The sequence below is a fragment of the Gobius niger genome, assembly GCF_951799975.1.
Source record: "Gobius niger genome assembly, chromosome: 12".
In the NCBI taxonomy this organism is placed as follows: Eukaryota; Metazoa; Chordata; class Actinopteri; order Gobiiformes; family Gobiidae; genus Gobius; species Gobius niger.
In genome coordinates this window covers 17,954,505-17,976,802 of record NC_136863.1, presented here as the reverse complement: position 1 = coordinate 17,976,802, position 22,298 = coordinate 17,954,505, and the positions used below count along the sequence as shown (strand labels likewise).

At 41.8% G+C, this 22,298-nt stretch overlaps 1 protein-coding gene across 2 annotated transcripts in view; it reads left to right on the top strand.

Annotated features, from left to right (window-relative positions):
• Positions 1-22,298, top strand: part of LOC306971400 (NT-3 growth factor receptor-like) — a 55,449-nt gene that overhangs the window by 30,482 nt on the left and 2,669 nt on the right. The window contains exons 10-17 of one of the 2 annotated variants that reach the window (XM_079567659.1): positions 1,183-1,206; positions 1,335-1,378; positions 2,750-2,852; positions 12,578-12,766; positions 16,268-16,398; positions 17,177-17,349; positions 20,276-20,519; positions 22,071-22,244. In XM_079567659.1, coding sequence (XP_079423785.1) covers positions 1,183-1,206; positions 1,335-1,378; positions 2,750-2,852; positions 12,578-12,766; positions 16,268-16,398; positions 17,177-17,349; positions 20,276-20,519; positions 22,071-22,244 — 1,082 coding nt within the window. The remainder of the gene's footprint in view (positions 1-1,182; positions 1,207-1,334; positions 1,379-2,749; positions 2,853-12,577; positions 12,767-16,267; positions 16,399-17,176; positions 17,350-20,275; positions 20,520-22,070; positions 22,245-22,298) is intronic. The other variant, XM_079567660.1, reaches the window with a different exon arrangement.

Here is a 22,298-nt window from a genome sequence, read left to right as displayed (position 1 = left end):
AAGACTGGAATGAAGGCCAATGTCTACTCTGCCAGCACAATACAGTATTATTCAAGTTGATATTTTATTTTCCGCTACAGCATTAAAGGGGCTAGACGCAAGTTAGCCATTTTACACTCACTACTGCCACCACAGGTCATATGTGTAACTGCACCTTCTAAGCTTGTGCATGACGGCACTTCGGGCCGAAGCAACACCGTTTTTAGTGACAGTGCAGGATTTTAGAGGCAGTTGTGGTGAACAGGTCTGGGCTCATTCTACACATTAGGACATTGTTAGAACATGTAGGGGGAGGAACATACTTAATTTTAACATTTTTAAACTCCGTAGTCCCTTTAAAGATTAGTGTTACGTATTATACAATCATAAAAAAGGTGATGAAGAGGAAAGAAGCCATGATGGTGCGTTCCAGGCAACTGGTAAATGGTCAATTTCCCACCTCCCACTTGGAAAAATGCCTTGGAACGCCGCTCGGACTCATAATTACAACTTGTAAACTTGAAAACCTCAAGACTGCCACGAGTTCGCATACGAGATGAAGATAGTAATGGCTCCCTCAGTGGAGCAGCACTAAAACCACTGCATCAGTAAAATGAACATTACTTTCAACATGTTTTTAATTATATCTGGTCATATAAAGTTAGCATCGTATGAGCTAACTGTTGTAGCATTAGCTGTTTACATACAACATTATTCACCTGTAGCGTACTGAAGTCGTAAGTCGTAATTTAACCAGTTGCCAACATAGTAAATTTATGGATCTGAAAAAAAACCCATACGTTTATATGATGATGGATTTTCTCCCATTGAGGCGTATGTTAGTTTCTGAGCTTTGAACAAAAAGCAAAACTGAGTTGCGAAGCATGACCATGTACTTCAACATTTAATCAAGAAACGTATTGTCTGTTAGTGCAGTACTACAAGTTGTGAGTACAAATCATAATGTAAATATCAAAACAGCTACCAAAGGACTTCATGTGCAAAATGGAGAGAGCTCCAGCGCCAGGATGACACTGCTGCCTTGTGATCTGTGAGACGGCGCCTGCATTTAATCTTAAAATGTAAATGAACTCCGAGGTGTAAATAAAGTCTTATTTTAGGAGCTTCTCAAACACCTCTTCCTCGCGACACAAAAGTGGTTTAACAGTGTGTTATCGTACTGTTTTCTCTTGTTCTCCACAGAACCAGATATGGACTATGACTATGGTATGTGCTCAGCCTTTTGACTCTGCTGTATACAGACAATTTTAATGAGCTTTGTACCAAACAATAATCTGTGTAGGAATAAGATAAAAAGACTATGATATTCTAATATTGACCACTTGTAATTTCAGTTACTCCAACTGCAGACACTCGCAAGCCAGAGGACACTTTCGGTGTAAGTACATTTTAATGCAGCATCATTTTAAGTACAACAAAATTATTATTCTCACACACATCAGAACCCATACCTATACTTCGACTCTAGCACTGGGGTGGCGCAGGGGTGGGGCTAAATTATGGTCGGGTGGCACAAAGCGTTTCATTTGCAAAACGAGTAGCACGTGCAAAAGTGGAGTAGCACTCACTTAGCAGTCATTTTCTCATATGTATGGACACATATTAAATACACTGCTTTCGCCTGTCTGAGTGGGGCAGTGCCGAGAGTGGACGAATTGCTATCAATGGCCACGCCCTTGAGAAGATCCTGCTTCTAGGTCGGGAAAATTCAAGGATCTGCATTGAACATGAATGTTATTTTTAAACAGTAGCTAATATTCCATAAACGACCTGAATGATCCCTGTAGCTTTTCCATAACAAAGTACAGTCAGCCTCAGTGAAGTGGAAGTCTTCTATTGTGTAAATGAATGAGGAATTAAAATTAAACACATGAATCTGCAGTTTAATCCCTGTGTTCTGCTCTGCTTGAGTATTACTCTTTCCGGTCTATCTGTAAGATTCCCCTGGCGCCTTAGAGCCTCTGAGTCTGCTGTAAATGTAATTGAGTTCATCTTTTTGCTGTAATTGACTGAGATAAGTGCAGGCGACTTTAGGAGAAAATCAGCGCCATTGCGTTCAATATTGTATAATTGCATGCACAGAATATCCCCTTTAACAATGCAACGTAGTTTATTTCATTTTCAATTCCCAAAGGACAGAGTTAGTCTAACAATTTGTAGGTCAATGCTTTATAAAGGACAAGTTTTAACTCTTTAGAACAGTGGTTCTCAACCTTTTGGAGCTGCGACCCCCATTATATCAGTTAAAGGGGTTTGGGACCCCCCACCCGGGTCACACCGTGAGAAATCGGGAAAAAATCGACACTAGCCTACATAATTCTTAAAAAACAAAGAAAAAAACAAATGGCTAAAATAAAATACAATTATAATGGCACTCTGGTAAAAAAGCACACACTTGCGACAATAAAATATTATAATATACGCTAATAAAAATATGCATATGTCATCTACATGATCTGGCGCCCCCCCAAATTTGTCTAGTGACCCCCTTGAGGGTCCCGACCCCCAGGTTGAGAACCACTGCTTTAGAAGACCTGCACAATATGTTGCAAGAAGCCACAATATATCGTAGAAATATAGAAGTCTCCAATCTGACTTAAGAAATATTGCATTGTGACATAAAAATTTGCCAAAAGTTGTTGTTTTTTGGTCATTATTTGCCTTATTTTGTAAATTTTAGCCTAGTTTTAGTCATGGGTTTGTGTTTTTAAGTCTTGTTTTAACACAGTTTGATGAATTGTGCTGGCAGGTGTCCATCGCGGTCGGCCTGGCGTGCTTCGCTTGTGTGATGCTGGTGATTCTCTTCCTGCTCATCAACAAATATGGCCGCCGGTCCAAGTTCGGCATGAAAGGTAGGCCTTGGTTTTAGTTTTAGCCCGTCTGAATAATGCTTTTCTCTCAGACGTGCCAGTGTCTTAATCGTGCCACTCTTTAATCAGAGCTCTGCACTTTTGTTAGTTTCTAATCATCACTGCGCGCCCCGTGAGCATCCATTTATTAGACTACTTATGTAATTCTAATCTAACATCAAAACATTTCCTTTATTTCACTAATCAACCAATTGGACATGATTACACTTGAGTATTTCTCATTTTACATTATAAACAAGTTTAAATTAAAACCTATTTAATCAAGCAGCCTGTCAGAAATGAATGCACCAACAATTTTGTGGTATTGTGTCCGGTAGCAGTTACATCCAAATGCCATACACAGCACCAAAAAATACAGTCCTCTTGAACCTTTCCACTATAATGCAGAGGGACAAAAGAAGGGTGGAGAAAGAGTAACTTCATTACATTTCTTTATTTCATTTCATTTGTTCAGTTGAAGTTTTTGCGGCGTAGCGTTTCTACATGCAAAACCTAAACCAAACGAAACACTGCTAAACCTGACACCGACCAAACCTACATTTTTTGGACAGTTGCACCAGATTACACCGTCCGATGTCCCCACGGTGCTACAGTGTGTTTGTGTAAGTTGTCGTAAGTATGGCCCTAACACGGACTTGCAGCTCCAATCGCCTCAGGGCCACTCTGAGACACTCCATATCTCCATCTGTGGGCCTGCTCCATCTGTTCATTCCGCCTCACTCTCGCTGCCCACAGGCCACACACATGATTACTGGTCTTATGGACAAAATGGATGCTTTCTGAATAAAGACGAGATGCTGTTTGACTGATGATCCTATCAGACACCATTTGTCCCCCTCACTGCTCTGAGGAAATAACATGTGTGTCCGGGCTGACTGCAGTACTGTCATCTTTATCTTGGAGTCATCTGATTTTTAGCACCAGGCAGACTACACTGAGAGATGGCTATCGCCTCTGCAAGAAACGGAAAATGGGTTTTATAAAGACATCATGTTATGCCTTTTTACCGCGTGAGATACTTTTAAGAAACCAAATGAAAACAATTGAATGTGCAGCAGGAGAAGCAACTATCATGCCAGATACACATTTTCTGATTGTTCTAAGTTCTAAAAAGTAACGGTGATGTCAATTAAAACTGTGAAACAGCTTTGATGATAGTGTATGATAGTCATTAAGCAAGTGGAGCTACAAAGTTTTAGTGCCAAGGCATTTCCAGACCTGTTCACTGGAGACATTAGACCCAAATCGAACAGTAAGTTTTCTCATAGTAGACTGTGGAGATTGGATGAAGTGTCTCACCAAGATATTTCTGCTTTGAGCAAGTATCAAACCGGCTACTTCCTGCTCTGAAGGCAAACAAACACTAAGCGACTGTGCCGCTGTCACACTTTAAAACACAATGAATCATATTCCCATTGCATGGGCTGAAAAGTGGCCTTAGAAGCCGAAATTGAAAAAGGTTGTAATTTAACAGGCTGGCGAAGGACGCATGAGCGCAAAGCTAACAGCAGTAATAAGAGGAGCACAGTGTGTACCCGGCTGGGGATGGGGCTGAGATGAGTGCATCTGGAGAGAGTGAGAGAAGGTACCTCTGCCTCTTATCTGTGTGTCTCAGATCACATCTCCATCTGCTGCGGCTTTTATTAAAATCCAAACTGCTCCTTCAGGCCTCCGCGTGGAGCACATGGCCCAGAGCGAGACGTGACCAGCTCAGCTTCCACTGCCTCAAACATTTCCTGCGGATTTAAGAAGGTTTTATCATTTGGGTAATTCTCTTAGGTATAAAACATTAATAGTGGCTGGATTCATGCAATTCATGTTTGTTCCTAAGCCTCCTCCCTGGTTGTCCTGGTCAGATTAGTGCATTCAGCACGAAAAGGCAAAACATCCTCAACTCAAACTACGCAGTCCTGTTTCCAGCTTGGAACCTTTAACTATAACGGCATTAACTCCATAAAACTTAAACTCGATAAGCGACCGAGGCTGCTGTTATGTACACGTTCCAGCTTTGTTGTCATGGGTTTGTGTCCTTGCTCCGTGTTGTTTTTTGCAGTCCTCTTTTGGACGAAAGTGCTTTTCAGTTTTAGTTGCAGTTTAGAACTTTTATTCGAGTTTTGTCAGAAAGAAAAGAGGGCTATTTGCATTTCACAAATTAGTTTAGGTTGATAAGTTGGCCTGATTGAAAATTGTGAATGTCAGACAGATCCTTATAACATTTTCGTTTTGCCACGTCCACAAAATGTCTCGTCATGTTTTAGTCTCCAAAAAGCCATTTTTATACTTGTCACCATTATGTTATTGTCATAAAAGGGAGTGTCCAAAAATGTGATTTTGTATTTATTTCAATGATTATTTTATATTACTATAAAAGTAGCTGGATCTCGTGTTGAACCAGTAGATTGCCTACAGTATCTTGTTTGTCTGTTGAGTTGTTTTTTGTTTTTTCCATCCCTGACCATATGTTGTAGACAAGGCCCATGTGTTACGGCCAGACTGCCAGATCAATATTTCAATGAGCTGTCTTGTGATTACATAACTTTTACATATGCTGGGGTGAAATATTCAAATACAATTCAATGCGAATCCTTTGCCCCTTGGCTGCTTACCGGAACAAACCCTCGCCAAAAATTGCGTCAGATAATGTTGTCACGACATCTTCAGAAAGTAGCTTATGACTAAAATGAATCATGTTAAGCTCCACATTCAGTGTTTGTTTTGTGTCTGATCCAATCCACTGTGACTCATGTGAAATGAGTTGGAGTACTGTGAGCGTCATTGCATTGTGACACAAGTGACTTTAAAGGGAGAAAGAACAGCTGTTAATAGCATCTGGAATGTTTTTTTCATGCAACAGTTGTTTTTTGTAAGCTTTTTACAAATCCCCGCAGAGCACTGGCCTGATGGCAGTGTCTTTAATGCTCTACATATGGTTTTGCCTTGACACAACTGTTGTTGCGTCAAATATTATCTGTGCCCCGTGTTAAGTGTGTGTGATGGGAAAGTACTTGTCACACTCCAAGTCATTCATCTTTTTTCCATTGGTGAATCTTACTTCTGTCAGATGTAGTTTTTTTTGTTGAAGTTGTTGTTGTTTCTTGTTCTCTTCAAAAGACCAACAAATTAATGACAGACAAGATTATGCATGTCAAATCTGGAGTCTGTGAAGTTTGTCCTCAAAATGTCAGAGTCTCTGAAATTAAATAGATTAGATGAATCAGTTATTTTTGCTTTTTCACTAATACACAGGAATGTTAACTTATCTGTGCCCTCATGATAAATCTGTGAATTTATGTTTGTTAAATAGCCCCCGTATGGCGCATGTGCTAGTTATTTGCTGCCGTTGTGCACACATTTGGCACAGAGAATAAAGTCACAGCTACATTTAAACTTAACATGTTATTGATACGTTTACCTATTAACCTGGAGATTAAACCAATACTCAGTGAGGCTTATGGATAAGAATACATTGTTTTGCTGTAAGTCTTAATGGAAAAAAAGAGAGCTCTTTTCAACCTGATCCATCCACAGTCAGAGTTTATACCCAACAACCACACTGACCGCGGGTTTTCCGGCGGCGCTTGTGGATTTGCTACTCGTTTGCATAGTCTCACGGACAATTGTCAATGTAGTGCAGGGTATATGACAAAATGCAACTTAGCATTATGCATAAACAGGCAAAGTGAGCATTATTGCTGAGTGAATTACTTAAGGGCCTTACATAATGGATTATCGACAGAGTTGCTATCTAAATAAATAAGCAAAAAGGCGCTGTGTGACAGACGTGGGGAGTGGCCTGTCAACCACCGGTACCCCAAAGCCCCACGCTGCAAAGCAATTATGAGGTGGAAGCAGGTTGTCCTCTGGCTGAGAGGAGAAAGCTGAGCCTGCCTCTATATTTACCATCACAAGTATGGGCTATTGAAAACACTAGGGCTATGGAAAGAGAAGCACCTGGGGGGCACTGTGCCCTACATCAGGGGTTCTCTGTGCCTGTAGAGCCTTTCAAGGTTCTTTTGGTCAGACACTAGGATCAGATATGTAGAATTCTATATTTTACTAGAGCCAGGATCAGTTTAATGGGAATTTGCTTCCAATACCAAAACAGTAAGCCATGGCTCGGGTGGGAGGCGGCAGCTTTCCCGCAGGCTTGGACGGGGTCACTCCGTCTCACAAAGCGAGTTTACTTGGTCAATTAGTTTGACAACATGTAACTTTACACTGACTAAGAGACTGGTGGAAGTGGTGGCTGTGTAGAGCGTTGTAAAGGGGAGGGCCTAATGGGACTGAGGCCTGACACCAGTGGGGCCCCGGGAGCTACAGAAGGTGAAGTAATTATAAGCCATCAATTAGCAACAGTGTGCCCGCTCCACTCGGGATAAATGACATGCTATCAATTTACACACTTGGCCCCAACGGACGTGTGTTTATTTCTGTAGTCTTAGTGGGAACTCATTTGCGTTTGACACCTCGCAGAGAGGACAGGCTGAATTAAAACCTCCCCAGTGGCTCTGGGGTAGCTGTGATTTTCTGAGGTTATTTGGTTGTTTCATGTTTTAATTGTTGTTTGGAAAAATAATTGCATGGGAGAGGATTGTCATAACAACGCTATGACTCCATACTAATTAAATTAAATTTAGCATTCACATTCATCTACATCTGTGTTTTTCTCACTATTGGTGAGCATTATGCTTTGCTTCATGTGGCACTTAAGCTTCTTCACTCAAAAACCAAGTAGGTTTAAATGTTTGAGGACGTTTCAGACTGATTAAAGCAGCCCTAAGTAACGTGTTTACCTTTATAAATCCTTTTTTGTAGTGCTTCTGGGGGTAATACAAGTGTTAATGGGATGATTGGGGGGTCTTTTATCTCCCACTGGTGTCTCTGGACAGAAAACCACACTTGCAGCTCCCCTGCCTCCGGGTCAGAGGCACAATACACACTAAAAGAACCACAAAGAAGAAGCTAATAGGCTAACGGGAAAAACTAACTGTGGGCTAGCGCCAATTTAGCTGGGATTACATCCAAAATTGAGCGGAAAAAATATCTCCATTGTGTAACTGAGTTGTGTCATACACAAGGCAATTCAAAGTGCTTAGTTGCATAACAATATCCCTCTCAATATCAATGTTTGAGATGTTTAAGCTAGATATACAGTACATTCTTTTTGGAAAGTCTTCAGTTCTAGACTCACATTTTGGCATTTTTTGGGGAGTTATTCCTTGAATCATGATCCTCTTTGAGGCCTGGTCAAGCCCAAGCAACACGCTGGTATAGTCCTGTTAGAGTTTAGAGGTGGTGAACGTCAGCCCTACAGCTATTATTGGCCTCCAAGAGGAATATGATTACACTGAACAGTGGTCTCAACAGCTGTTTAGGTTCTCAGGTCCTAAACAGGTGTACAAAACAAGGATATGCAATGGTCCTTCAGTTTCAGTCCGGTTCAGCCCTCCTCAGTCCTATAATTAGGTGGGGAAAAATCATCCGGCAAGACAACTTTTCTAGTCTACCATCACATTGTTATAGGTGCAACACTACTCCCTATTCGCACTCAAGTGAAATTATTGAATGCCATCTGAAGTACTTTAATGGCCATTTTAAATCTTGGCATTCAATGATTTTATTGTTGTAGTTTGATTTTAATCATTTCAAATTTGGACACAGCTGAAATTAAGGCGATTCATAGTTCTGACCTGGTGTTGACCCCAATTCAAAAACTTTAACGGCTCCTTTGTTATAATCACTCTGTCTCGAAAAGCACAGAGCTGAAGAGTAATGTGTCCCCAAGCTGTCATCCAATACGAGTCAATGAAAGGCCCTTTTTGTGTTGAATTCTAATCATCGGGTTTGCTTAGGGGACTCTCTGGCGTCTACAACTATCGAGCGCAGGCGCCGTCATCTGAACAGGTGATTCAGGGGGGTCATATATTTAAATAGACCGCTTTAGTATTGATACTGCCACACTATTGGATTAATGTGACCAATAAACTGTGGACACCTTTTGGCCACTAGAGCAAATGGAGAGGGTGTTCAAGCAGTAAACCTCTCATATAAATCTCACAGACTTGGGCACTTTCCCTCTGTATTTTGGACAAGTTGATTCTATGGTATGGGCCGCGCCATTAGACTCTCTGTTCGAGGAAAATGGACAGGAATTGGCTGCCGATGTCCTTGAAGAGTTACACTAACTGTGCTAACTGTGTAGTATGGCTCTGTCAGACCTAACTGTTATGGCCTAAGTGTAAACCACATATAGCCAATGACAGTATTCCCTTAACCTCTTAACCCCCACCTGAACCGAGCACATTTTCTCCAGCTTGTCATTAACCAAATCTGAAAGTTTCTTGAGCAAAGCGTCAAAACAGCGACGAAAACGAGGATGAAAATACAACCAAAAAAGTAAGAAAAAACAAACAAACAAAAGAGCGACAAAAACACAATAAACAAGCAACAAAAACACAAATAAAAAGTTCTGAAAAAGCAAGAATAGAGCCACAAAAGATGGACAAAAACGTGCCAGAGAAGCAACAATAACACAATTCAAAACGAGACGGAAACACAACAAAAAAGTGTGAAAAAAGCAGGGGAAAAAACGATGAAGAAAGCACCAAAAAACAAAAACAGGACAAAAAAACTACAAATAAACAACAAAAAAGAGACAAAAATGTGACAAAAACGCAGCGACAACGCAACAAAACAGTCACAATCAGTTTTCTTTCAAACGAGGCATTACTCTGGCCTATAGGCTGTAAGCTCAAGTTGAGAAGCTTTTAGATTTTGGTAAAGCTGAACTGTAGAAAATGTGCTCGGTTAAGGCGGGAGGTAAGAGGTTAAAGGCCCAGTACAAGATTTAGTTTTGTTTACAAACAATGAAACCGAGATTACACGCCATTTTAAGTTGTTAGTTGTGGTCCAAACGAATTCCAGACTTTTTTAATGCCTTTCTATCATCCTAATTCTCCTTCATAGTTCAGTTCAGTTCATAGGCACCTTTCACAACTGTCAAAGACAAATACTATTCACGGTAAGGTCAACACACTTGCTAGATGCTAGTTCACAATTGATTAATAAAAAGGTTTTATAATCAGATGCACAACACACTTTTTTCCACAAATGTCTGCTTTTACAATATACTGAATGGGGTAGGTACAGTATATGGCCTTGTAAGATCTCCTTTGGTCAGAGGCAGTGCCAAATACTTTGCTCCCCTGCAGGCATCGCAAACCAAGGCAATCTTCTTCCCCAAAATTAATCATTGCCTTTATCAGCTTTGCGTGGCTAGAGAATTGTTTATACTTTTGTGCAACGATGCTTCCTTACCTTTCTTCTAGCATTTTGTATTTGACGAATGAACGAACGAACGAACGAAGCGATCAATCAATCAATAAGCCAGCATAGACTTCCTGTACTATTCTTTATTGACTGGCTGATTGTAAAACTTTAAATTATTTCTGAAGCTTCATCTTTTCAGTGTCTGCTGCTTGTCAAGCCGCTGTGTTCCCCATCCGTCCGTCAGTCTCTCCCTCAGCGCCCTCTGACCTCAGCACTATAGGAAAACTGTCCACTTCACCGATTCTCATTTATTTTTCATTTTGCCACTCTTTGGTTTGTGGTCCACTCCATATCTCTGTGACTTGCCCATCCATTACCTCGTGTCATCTCCTCAGACGCATGGCCTCTCTATTAGCATAGGTCGCCCAGTAACTGACAGTGGTCACAAGCCCGATCCCAGAACAAACTGGGACGTCGCTCAAAGACCCGTTCTTCAGCAGTGACCTTCAAGAAGAATTAGAGTTGGCATTTATCATTTTGACTGAAATTTATTTTTTAGAATGAAAAATGAATGAGGGAAGTTTAATGTACTGTTGCTGCACCGGTCCATCTTTTGTCTTTTTTGCCAAGTCAATTTGAGTTTGATTTCAAATCCCATTTATTTGTGAAGTGGTTAAAATAGGAGAACGCTCACGAAAATGTACTTATGACAGATTTTGCGGGATTTGTGATCAATAACTAAAGCCACACAGCACCAGATTATAGTATTTTAGAGCGACTAAAATGTCAACAAACATGGTGTTGACTCTCATGTTTTTCACCATTAAAACACACATGATTACTTAAATACTTGTATTTTATTCTATTAATTGGGAGGAATGTTACACACTATAGCTTTAAAGGAATATGTCACTATTTTGACACACTGAGATTATGTTCTTACCTCAGCTTAGACGAGTTGATGCGTAACTGTCTGGTCTTTGTGCGTGCACTCAGTCACTCTAAAAGACCAAAGATGTTGTTAGCATTTAGCTTCTCCCAGGATATTCCTATAGCTCCAAAAGTTAGAAGCGACCAAGCCCTTCCACGTTTTCCCATTTAAATACAGTTATGTGAAAAGTCTTAGCTAAAGTAAGAACATGTCTCCCCTTTAAAGGGGCTAGATGCAAGTTTGTCATTTTATGCTCACTACTGCCACCTCAGGTTATATGTGTAACTGCAGCTTCTATATTAAGCTTGTGCATGACGGCACTTTGGACCCGAAGTAACACCTTTTTGAGTTGAGAGACAGTGCAGGATTTTAGAAGCAGTTGTGGTGAACAGGTCTGGGATCATTCTACACATTAGGACATTGCTGGAACATGTAGGGGCATTGAGGTGCCTTGTCATGTATTTTAACATTTTTAAACTCTGTATAGTCCCTTTAATGAAAACTGAAGTTTCTTGGCATTTCTTGTGTTTGTTCTTTGCTCAATAAAAGGTTTTTTTTTTTAAACTATTCATTTAGGTAAGTATATGCTGGGGAGTAGAAGACCTCTTATTCAGAAGATTTTGTCTCATGTTATTGTATTTCATCTTCACTCTCTAATATATGTATAACTCTAACACCTGGTGTCCTGTGTAAGAACCTTTATTAACAGAGGAAGTCCTCACACTTGTCCCCCTGGACAGTCTAAAGAGTCTACCAGAGACTAAAGTGTAATCATTCCCATGAGCTGAATTCAATTATAACAGCAGTTTCAGAAGAGGTTATACCCAGGGACCCACTCCAAACTTCTAAATATAGCTACAATGTGTGAACTGAGAAAAGGCCAATAAAGGCTACCTTATCAAGCTGTTTATGCAGTAAATTTTAGTAAGTATTAACCACCAATATCACATGCTATAACTCTCTATAATTTCGTCCCCAAACTTAACAGGGCTAGAGCTTGAATAAGTGATTTCCCTTCCATAATAATAAGCCAATGGTGATTTCAAAATACTGGAGTAATTATTCTCATCAAAGCATTCAGACTCTATGTGTGATACGAGCCATGACCCAGCAGCTAAATGAGTTGCACCACTGTCTTTTAGCTTATTTTTTATATTGTTTGTAGCTAATGTTAGTCTATGGAACTATGTTTGCTAGTTCTCCCTAAAATGGGGATTTCAATGGTACCTTTGATTTTATAACATTCAATCACAAACTCTAACAAGATTTCTTAAGTGGGTTGAAGAAATTATAATGAAGGTTGGTATTTTTTACTGATTTTAGTTCTTTAAGGATTGGATTACATATACATGAGTTTCATTAAAAGACAGTTAAATGGGAGAAGGGTGCAGGAATAACTTGTGTTGTGTCAACTGATGAATCTGTGCTGATGGTCCGGGGCTTGTTGATTCCCCTTCGTTGGAGCAATGTTTGATTTCAGTGTACTCTGCTTTTTGCTTATGCTTAGGTCCAGTTGCGGTCATAAGCGGCGAAGAAGACTCCGCCAGTCCGCTCCATCACGTTAACCATGGCATCATGAGCCCCTGCACACTGGACCCCACCTCAGACGCTGTGGTGATCGGCATGACCAGGATTCCCGTCATTGAAAACCCACAATACTTCAGACATGGGCACAACTGTAACAAGCCCACCACCTGTGAGTATCCAGACGCTCCACTCAACACCGCATTACCACAGTCTGTCATTTTTACTGGTATGGGCACATCAAAATGCCACGGCAACGCACATCAATAGAGACAGGATGATGTGGCGCGTTGTGGGGCATTGTCACATTTGCACTTTAAAAAGCCTTTGGTTGATGGTTTTTTAACTTTTAACTTTTTTCAATATTGTTTTCTATTTCACCCACATTATGCACCTTGGCAAGACATGTAAAAAGTGAAAATGTAAAAAAAAAAATACTATCCAACTGGTTTGCTTTGGCAGATTCAGTAAGTAAGTAAGTACTTTATTTGTCATTGTACAAGCGTACAACACAATAGTGTTCAGGTGTTAGTCCTGAGCCGATCCGACTGAGCCGCACTGCCACTGACCAGCATGTTTTTGGAGGTCGGGGAAACTGTAGCACCTGGAGGAAACCTGGCAGGCTGCCTTCAGTCTCCTCTGATCCTCTGAAACGGTGCAGCGCCTCCTGGTTTGTCCCTATTTCAGAGCGTGGTGTCCTGCACTGGTCAGCTCCACCACCTCCTCGCCTTTTTCCTCCTGCGCAGCTCCCTCCGCTCCCTCTGCTCCACAACAGTCTTTCACCATCTTCTCCTTGTTTGTCAACTATGCAAGTTGCGAAAAGATCTTCAGAAAACACTCATAATTATCATGGCGTAAATTAGTATTGCGCTTTATAAGCTTTATAAGCTTGACAAGCATCTCAAACCACTACAGTGTGGTCATTGTTCCTTCTAGCCCAGTGGTTCTTAACCTTGTTGGAGGTATTGAACCCCACCAGTTTCATATGCACATTCACCGAATCCTTCTTAATTGAAAAAATAAAATGGCTTCAAAATGGAATGCGAAGAATATTCAGAATCAGAAATTTATCTCAGACCACAAAAATACTATTGTTACGACGAATTCTTCAAATATTTTCAACAGCTCTGAGCAATGTTTAGTATTAATGGTTTACTGTGTCTGCCACGATGGGAGTAGTACGGGACATTATGTAAAACGAGCCTATTGTATGGACCAGGGATGGAATACAGTGGATGGTTTGTGATTAAGACTGACCAGTCCAAATACTTTTACACTCATACATATAACGTTTTATTGCAGAACCCAAAGTTATACTCCTTCTTGACTATCCCTCTTATTCACTTTGTCGCAGCAGTCCCCTTGCCTCCTTTCAGCTGTAACCACGTCTAGACACGATGGCAGAACAAATCATTCACGCCTTTACTGCCTGTGTGTACGGAAAACACCATAACCTCCCTGACGCTGCTAACACTGATCTATCATGGAAGTCACCTTGTGCCATCATCACCCCCATAGATTATTTGTATTGAAGTGTTGCGCTTTGGCATTTATTGAGGACATGAATAGATTTTTCAGCTGCATCTGACTAATGGCAGAGACTTTATGGTACAAGCGGAACAAACAAAGGCGCAATGAACTTCAGCTTGACAAAAAAGGTCACATCCACTATATTTGTTAGTATATTAAACATTTTTTGGGTGCTGTGCAGATACTGTATGTAGATAATATGGGTCCCTGAGCTCATTATCCTGGCGCTAATTGTGAGCCAGTAGCGTAACGGTCATCTCTTCCTTTCCCCTACACTTTGGAGTGGTGCGTGCCGGAGTGCGAAGGTCCGGGCTGGCATGGTGTGGGGGAGCACCCATGGCAGCGTTAAAGCCACTGAGCCATGTACGGACTGCTGACAGCTACTGATTTAGAACAAGCCAAAGTTACACAGACTTTGAGTTTAGCACTAGAGGTCACAGCAAATAGATGGACATCGCAGAACTGCTCTGTGAGAACAGTGTGTAAATATATATATATATATATATGTATGTTTCTTGCTGTATGTTCCAATTACAGAGGAATCACCCTCCTTAGCCTCCCCGGTAAGGTCTACTCCAGGGTGCTGGAGAGGAGGATCCGGCCGATAGTTGAACCTCGGATCCAGGAGGAACAATGCGGTTTTCGTCCTGGTCGTGGCACACTGGACCAACTCTATACCCTCCGTCGGGTGCTTGAGGGTTCATGGGAGTTCGCCCAACCAGTCCACATGTGTTTTGTGGACCTGGAGAAGGCGTTCGACCGTGTCCCTCGTGGTGCCCTGTGGGGGGTGCTCCGGGAGTATGGGGTCCGGGGCCCTCTGTTAAGGGCTGTCCGTTCCCTGTATGACCGCAGCAGGAGCTTGGTTCGCATAGCCGGCAGTAAGTCAGACCTGTTCCCGGTGCGTGTTGGTCTCCGCCAGGGCTGCCCTTTGTCACCGGTTCTGTTCATTACTTTTATGGACAGAATTTCTAGGCGCAGCCAGGGGCCGGAGGGTGTCCGGTTTGGGAGCCTCAGAGTCTCATCTCTGCTGTTTGCGGACGATGTTGTTCTGATGGCTTCAACGAACCAGGACCTTCAGCACGCACTGGGGCGGTTTGCAGCCGAGTGTGTAGCGGCCGGGATGAGAATCAGCACCTCCAAATCCGAGGCCATGGTTCTCCACCGGAAAAAGGTGGCTTCCCCTCTTCAGGTCGGTGGGGAGTCCTTGCCTCAAGTGGAGGAGTTCAAGTATCTCGGGATCTTGTTCACGAGTGAGGGACGGATGGAGCGTGAGATTGACAGACGGATCGGTGCGGCGTCAGCAGTGATGCGGTCGCTGTATCGGTCTGTCGTGGTGAAGAGGGAGCTGAGTCGGAGGGCAAAGCTCTCGATTTACCGATCGATCTACGTTCCCACCCTCACCTATGGTCATGAGATTTGGGTAATGACCGAAAGGACAAGATCGCGAATACAAGCGGCCGAAATGAGTTTCCTTCGCAGGGTGGCTGGGCGCACCCTCCGAGATCGGGTGAGGAGCTCAGCTACCCGGGAGGAGCTCAGAGTAGAGTCGCTGCTCCTTCACGTCGAAAGGAGCCAGCTGAGGTGGCTCGGGCATCTGTTCCGGATGCCTCCTGGTCGCCTCCCGCGGGAGGTGTTCCAGGCATGTCCTAGTGGGACAAGGCCTCGTGGAAGACCCAGGACACGGTGGTGGGACTATGTCTCCGAGCTGGCCTGGTGTCGCCTCGGGGTCCCCCCAGAACAGCTGGAGGAGGTGTGTGTGGATCGGGAAGTTTGGGCATCTCTGCTGAGACTGCTGCCCCCGCGACCCGGCCCCGGATAAAGCGGAAGAAAATGGATGGATGGATGGATGTTTCTTGCTCAAATTGATACATACTTTTTTCCAAATTTATATTGTCCATAGTATAGCATTACCCACATGTTCAGTAATCATGTATTTGTTTATTTTTATTTTATTCTATCTATTGCCACATTCAATAAAGCACTGATACAGAAAAATACACGAGGTACAAGGGACAAAACTAACAACAAAATCAAAAGGTAGATGGGGGGGGTTAAACATGGGTTGGGGGGGTTTCAGTTGATCAAATTTAACAAGCAATATTACAGATTTCTTCTTTTCTCACCATGGTTGTGTCTTTTTCAGATGTTCACCATATTAAGCGACGGGACATCGTCCTGAAGAGGGAATTGGGAGAGGGCGCGTTTGGCAAAGTGTTCCTGGCAGAATGCTACAACCTGAGTCCCACAAAGGACAAAATGCTCGTGGCAGTCAAGGTATGTCAGACCCACAGCCTTGACCACTGATGCCGATATGATATTCAACTGTTGTGCTCAAATGAGTGCTCAAAGTGAAAACCCTGAAGACGAAAAGTGGAAGCAACAAGAGCATTGAAGTGACCTGGACTTATTTTAAGGTTTCCATGGTGACATTGCGCCTATTAAAGCTATTAACGGTAATGAGAGCAGTTAAAGCCATTACTGTCATTCACTGGATGAGGATGGATAGTGGATTGTCTGCCTATTCTCCAACACGAGTGGAGTCTTTCTACGTTCGTCCATTATGATGTAATGTGTCATTTTACACAAACGGTCAAGAAAATGGGGACAATTATTTGAATCTATGTAACACATAAAAGAGTTTTGTTTTTAGGAATTTTGCTACAGATTCTAGTTGCATAATGTTTTCTGTTGCAACAAGCCAAACAATTGCCACACAATTGATGAAGTGTCTTATACTGGGACATAAAACCATTTGCACTTAAGCTGAGATTTATACCTGCAATTATCTGGTTGGCGCTTACCAACTGTGCTACTATTTCCCTATTCAGATGAAGAGTAAAGAAAGAATTAAACATTTTTACATTCTGATTGTAGAGCGGGAGCATTAAGCAATGCCTGCTATTTTTTGATAATGAAATATGTGTCCCCTCTAGTTTATTTACATTTTTTATGGTTATTCCCAATTCTTTATTTGTTCAGAAATGACTTGGGAAGTTTAGTTTTCTGACATGGATCCAAAATGCACTCACTACATTTCTCCCTCTGAACACAGACTCTGAAAGACCCCACGCTTGCAGCGAGGAAGGATTTCCAGCGAGAGGCCGAGCTGCTGACCAACCTGCAGCACGAGCACATAGTGAAATTCTATGGGGTTTGTGTGGACGGAGACCCGCTCATCATGGTCTTTGAGTACATGAAGCACGGAGACCTCAACAAGTTTCTCAGGTAAGTGTAAAGGTTAATTCGGCTGGTCATCAACGGATTTAACTGGAAAAGGTGCACTCTTGCCTCATAACAAGTGCTACTATGCGCTCCGTTTTCTTCAAATCAACTCTGAAAATGTTGCATAATTCTCCTGAAAAGAACTCTTAATCATGTCTTATCTCAAGATCTGGAGATGAGTTTCTGAGTGCTGTTCTGGGCGGCTTTTACCCTCGCAGAATTGGTCCAGCCTTAAACATCTGAGGCACATCTGAGGTTATATTTCTGTCATATTAGTGAACAGTTTCATTTCAACAAAAAAATAAAAGCACAATAAGCATCCAATTAAATAAATATAAATATTTATTATGGTGACTCAAAAGCTTTGTGTTCCTAGAGCCTTTTTATTTAGTTCTAAATATAGAGGGTTCTTCTCACTTCATAAATTCAGCATTGAATCACACATTTTCAGGAAGCAGAATCTTTTACTTAGGTTTTATAGGAATAAATGTGGAACAGAATGGGAAGACTGGGAGCTTTTCTCCACCCATAGTCAATGAAAGATGAATGGGCCTGTCTCTGCACTATGAGAGGATGTTTTATTTAAACTGCAGAATCTCACCTGCAACTTCCTTGCGCGCATTTGTACTTAAATGATAAATTATAGAAGCCATATTTAAAATGTACGGAGCTGTATGAGAATGACAAATATGGGCGATTTGCCTCTCAGCGGTGTGGCTGTGATGGCCTGGTGCTGAGGCTCCAGTGCACTCAGAGTGATGGATGAGGCTGTCTGGGTGAGTGGCAGTCTGGCAAAGGTTAGATCAGCAAACACAAGTAGCCTGACTGAAAACAAGTGCCACATGACACAGACTTTGGTGGAGGTAGCAAAATAACGCTTCCAAAATATCAATATATGTTAGTTTTATCAAGATAGCTCAAATTGTTCTTTCAGATTCCTCCAGAATCCAACCAGAATGCATTATTCCTAGAGCTGTTAATTTTGTGCTGAGTTGCCAGTGCGCACCGTTAGATCTGGAGCAGAGGACCCTTTTTTGTGTAGAAACTATATGTCAAATGCATGTCACCGACACTCACACATTATACGTTAGAGCTGTATTAGTCAAATTATCATTATCATTAAAATTAGGTGACTAAATTCATATCATTAAACACAATATCCAACTGAGTGAGATGTTTGTTTACATAGCCGAAACAAAAACACATGTAACTTTAAGATGCATTATGTCACTTTAAAAAAAAAAAGTTGGTGTTGGTGCGTATTTTGACCTTTCAGTGACCCAGCGCATTGAGTGGCCTTGTGTACGAAATGCGTGGTATAAATAAACATGCCTTGCCAGCGGCTACATGCGAGGTTAGCATAGTGCCTTTATTTTCCGTTCCGGTGACGCTCCAGGATCTATTGTTTTTAGGGTTTCTGGTAGGTTTCCCTGAAGGAATGCCGCCGCTGGGTCACTGAAAGGTCAAATACGCACTAATAACATTTTCCACATAAAAAATGACATAATGCACCCTTAAAATAATGTGAAGATTCATATTTACTTCTATATTTTTAGTCTTGGTCTACTGTGTACTGTGTAATCAGTTATCAGCTATCGAATCAGTGCAACCCTAGTAACTAGTTTTGTAGAACTTGAACCAGCCTCAAAGAAATCCTGTGCATGAGAGCACACACGCTAAATGCTTAAATTGTAAATTGGACTGGTCAGCTAATGAGTCGTTGCACGACTGCTTTGATTAGATGTTATTTGTTCCCATGATGCTTTGCTCTACAGAATAGAACACTGATGCTTAGTCTGTTGCCAGGAAGTGAAGTCAGCCAGCGCTTGTGTCTGAGCTCCACTGAGTCGCCCTGTGCTTCGGATGCTAATTTCAGCTCCCTAATTGTGCTTCCATTAAAACGCTGGCATCAATTCATCCAGGACACACCGCTAATTTAGCTCCTGCCCACTGCCCTCCAAATGCCAGCTCACTCACACGACTCTTCCCTGGCACCACTTCCTTTAACAGAGAGGGTTAAGACTCAATAAGGAGGAAAAGACACACTTTTAAAGGCTCTATTGCACTAGTCTCAATAACCTCACATCTACAGGCCAAATGAACCTGCACACAATCACAGTCAAATATTACTCACATTATGAGAGTAATACTACTGTATAACAATATTATTGTAATATTTATTACATTATACATTTCATCAAAAAGTTATTATACTTTTGTCAAACTGAGCCAAAGCAAGGAAATAGGGCAAAACAAGATTGGAAATTGATCTAAATTAGGAGAATTACAACTAATTTAAGTTACTGTAAAAAAAAAGACTTTGGGATATTGTGTTATATTGTGGCTTCTTTAATATGGCTTTTTCACCTAAAGATATTGAGCAGGCCTAATACGAAGACCCTAATATGAGGAACGCAACATGACAGCAAGTTTTAATCTTGATTTTAATTTAGTCCTACACGAAAGTGCTGAAGCTTGGTGGCAGCAGACTCTACTTGAAATGAACTAATAGATGCAATATAGGGTAACTAAGAGAGCAAGCTTTACACATGTTGTATTTGTATGTTGTTTAGGGTGTCACAACGGCAGTAGATGGAAGGAGGGCAATGAGTCCAATAAAAAAGGTTGCCTTTCTTGTCTGTGTTGCATTAAAAGTGACCTCCACAAATGCAGAAACCAGTTTGTTTTCTCATTCTGAACCCTGCCTCCATGAGTGTATCATACCCTATTGCAAATGGCAACTTATTATGAATGCAAGAAAAAGGCAAATCAGTCAAAAAGACAGTATGGTCAGCAGTCTTGTGAGGTTCACCCAATTTGAAGGTAATGGACTAAAGCATGCAAACCAATGGGACAAGATAGACCCTGTCAGGCTACATTACTTGAGCCATTGCCAGTATTTTTTCCCTGACTCTGTGATTCCCCCCAGAGCTCACGGGCCAGACGCCATGATCCTGGTTGACGGACAGCCGCTTCAGACCAACGGGGAGCTGGGCCTGTCCCAGATGCTGCACATCGCCAGTCAAATCGCTGGGGGGATGATCTACCTGGCATCCCAGCACTTCGTCCACCGAGATCTGGCCACTAGGAACTGTCTGGTGGGCAACGGCCTCCTGGTGAAGATAGGAGACTTTGGCATGTCCAGAGACATATACAGCACAGATTATTACCGGGTAAGAATTGAATGAGTGAAGGAAATAGTGATTTAATCTACTACTTACAACAAGCTCAATGTTGTTTGAAAACCTCTGTGACATCACAGTTAGTTAATATGAGCGTCTTAGCATATTTAGCTTAAAGGGGCTAGATGCAAATTAGCTATTTTATACTCACTACGGCCACCTCAGGTCATACGTGTATTTTAGAGGCAGTTGTGGTGAACAGGTCTGGGCTCATTCTACACCATAGGATATTGTTGAAACATGTAGGGGAAGGAAAATAGTTAATTTTAACATTTTTAAACTCCGTATAGTCCCTTTAAGTGATAATATTAAATGACTCTATGTAACTTTGATTATTTTGGGAGACAGAGGTGAATAAAGTTATTACTATAATTATTACCAAAAGGCAGCGTCCAGTCTAAGTCTCTGCTAATGTAGTTCTACATCTTTACATATATATCGTAAATCCTGCTTATTCTTTCCACCAACTCATTTCAGTAACAGTCGGTCCTACCTGGTCAGAATGAGGCTCTGATTTACATGCATTTGTGTGCACACACTGACAGCACTATCATCCTCTACTAGGGCATTGTAGCCTGCCGCCAGACATGGCTGGGCAGGTCGCACCAGAGTTTGGCAGCTGAATAATCCGAGACAACCTGGATTTGAGGGTCAGACAGAGTGCACCCCTTGTCCTGAATGCTGATCTGCTCTGGGATTCACAAATCTCTCTGTGAAAGCCCAAAAGCATTGTAGCCTTTTTCTACTAAACCCAGGTCTTGGTCTCAGTTCTAGAGTACATTACAGTAGAACTGAGATGAGTTATACAATACAGCCAAAAAACTATTTTGCGTGCCCTGTGACTTTGGAGGGATTAAAAAACCTTAAATAACTTTCCAGCTCCTTATATGCATTCAGATAATGTAGTAATTCCTTATAATAACACATCTAAAACCCATAGGTTACTCCAAATGGTGACTTGAGAGTAACTGCAAATTTGTGCCTACGTCTGTTACTGCAATAAGACAATGTTTTAACTTAATCTGTTAACATTATCTGGACTCATGCAGACCTGGCGTTGCAGGACAATTAGTCAGAAGTGCACTGGAGGTCACTCGGCATAGGCCTTGATTAGGAGACACATATTTGACCAGATTAGTTCAGCTGCAGATGATTTCACAGCAGGACGACACTGATGAAAAATGACTCTTGAGTCACACAGAGAGCAGAGTAGACGTCGACTCTGTGCGCCTGCCCGTATCTTTACCATTAGTCATGTTTGATTAAAATAAAGATCCACTCCGTGTCACCAAACCCGTGATATATAATGATGTGCAGCTGTAAAATGCCTTAAACAAAGCTAGTAATCAGGCCTAATAGCTTTAATTATGTTAAGCTGGTGAGTGTTACGAAGATGGTTAAGTAAAAGTGACAGTACAGTATTACAGCCAATCAGCACAAATTAAATGCACATTCATTTCTCCATAAAATGTTAAAGCTGTAGAAAATGATCAAACTCTTTGCAACAGCAACTCTTTTGCTTTTTTTGTCGAATCACCAAAGACATGTCGTGCACAGGTGGGAGGTCACACCATGCTGCCTATCCGATGGATGCCTCCTGAAAGCATCATGTACCGAAAGTTCACCACGGAGAGTGACGTCTGGAGCTTTGGTGTCATTCTGTGGGAGATCTTCACTTACGGCAAACAGCCATGGTTCCAGCTCGCAAACAATGAGGTACGGTTCAGCCTGTGTGTAAGGTCTACGTTGCTGTCAGTGTTTTAGTGTAAA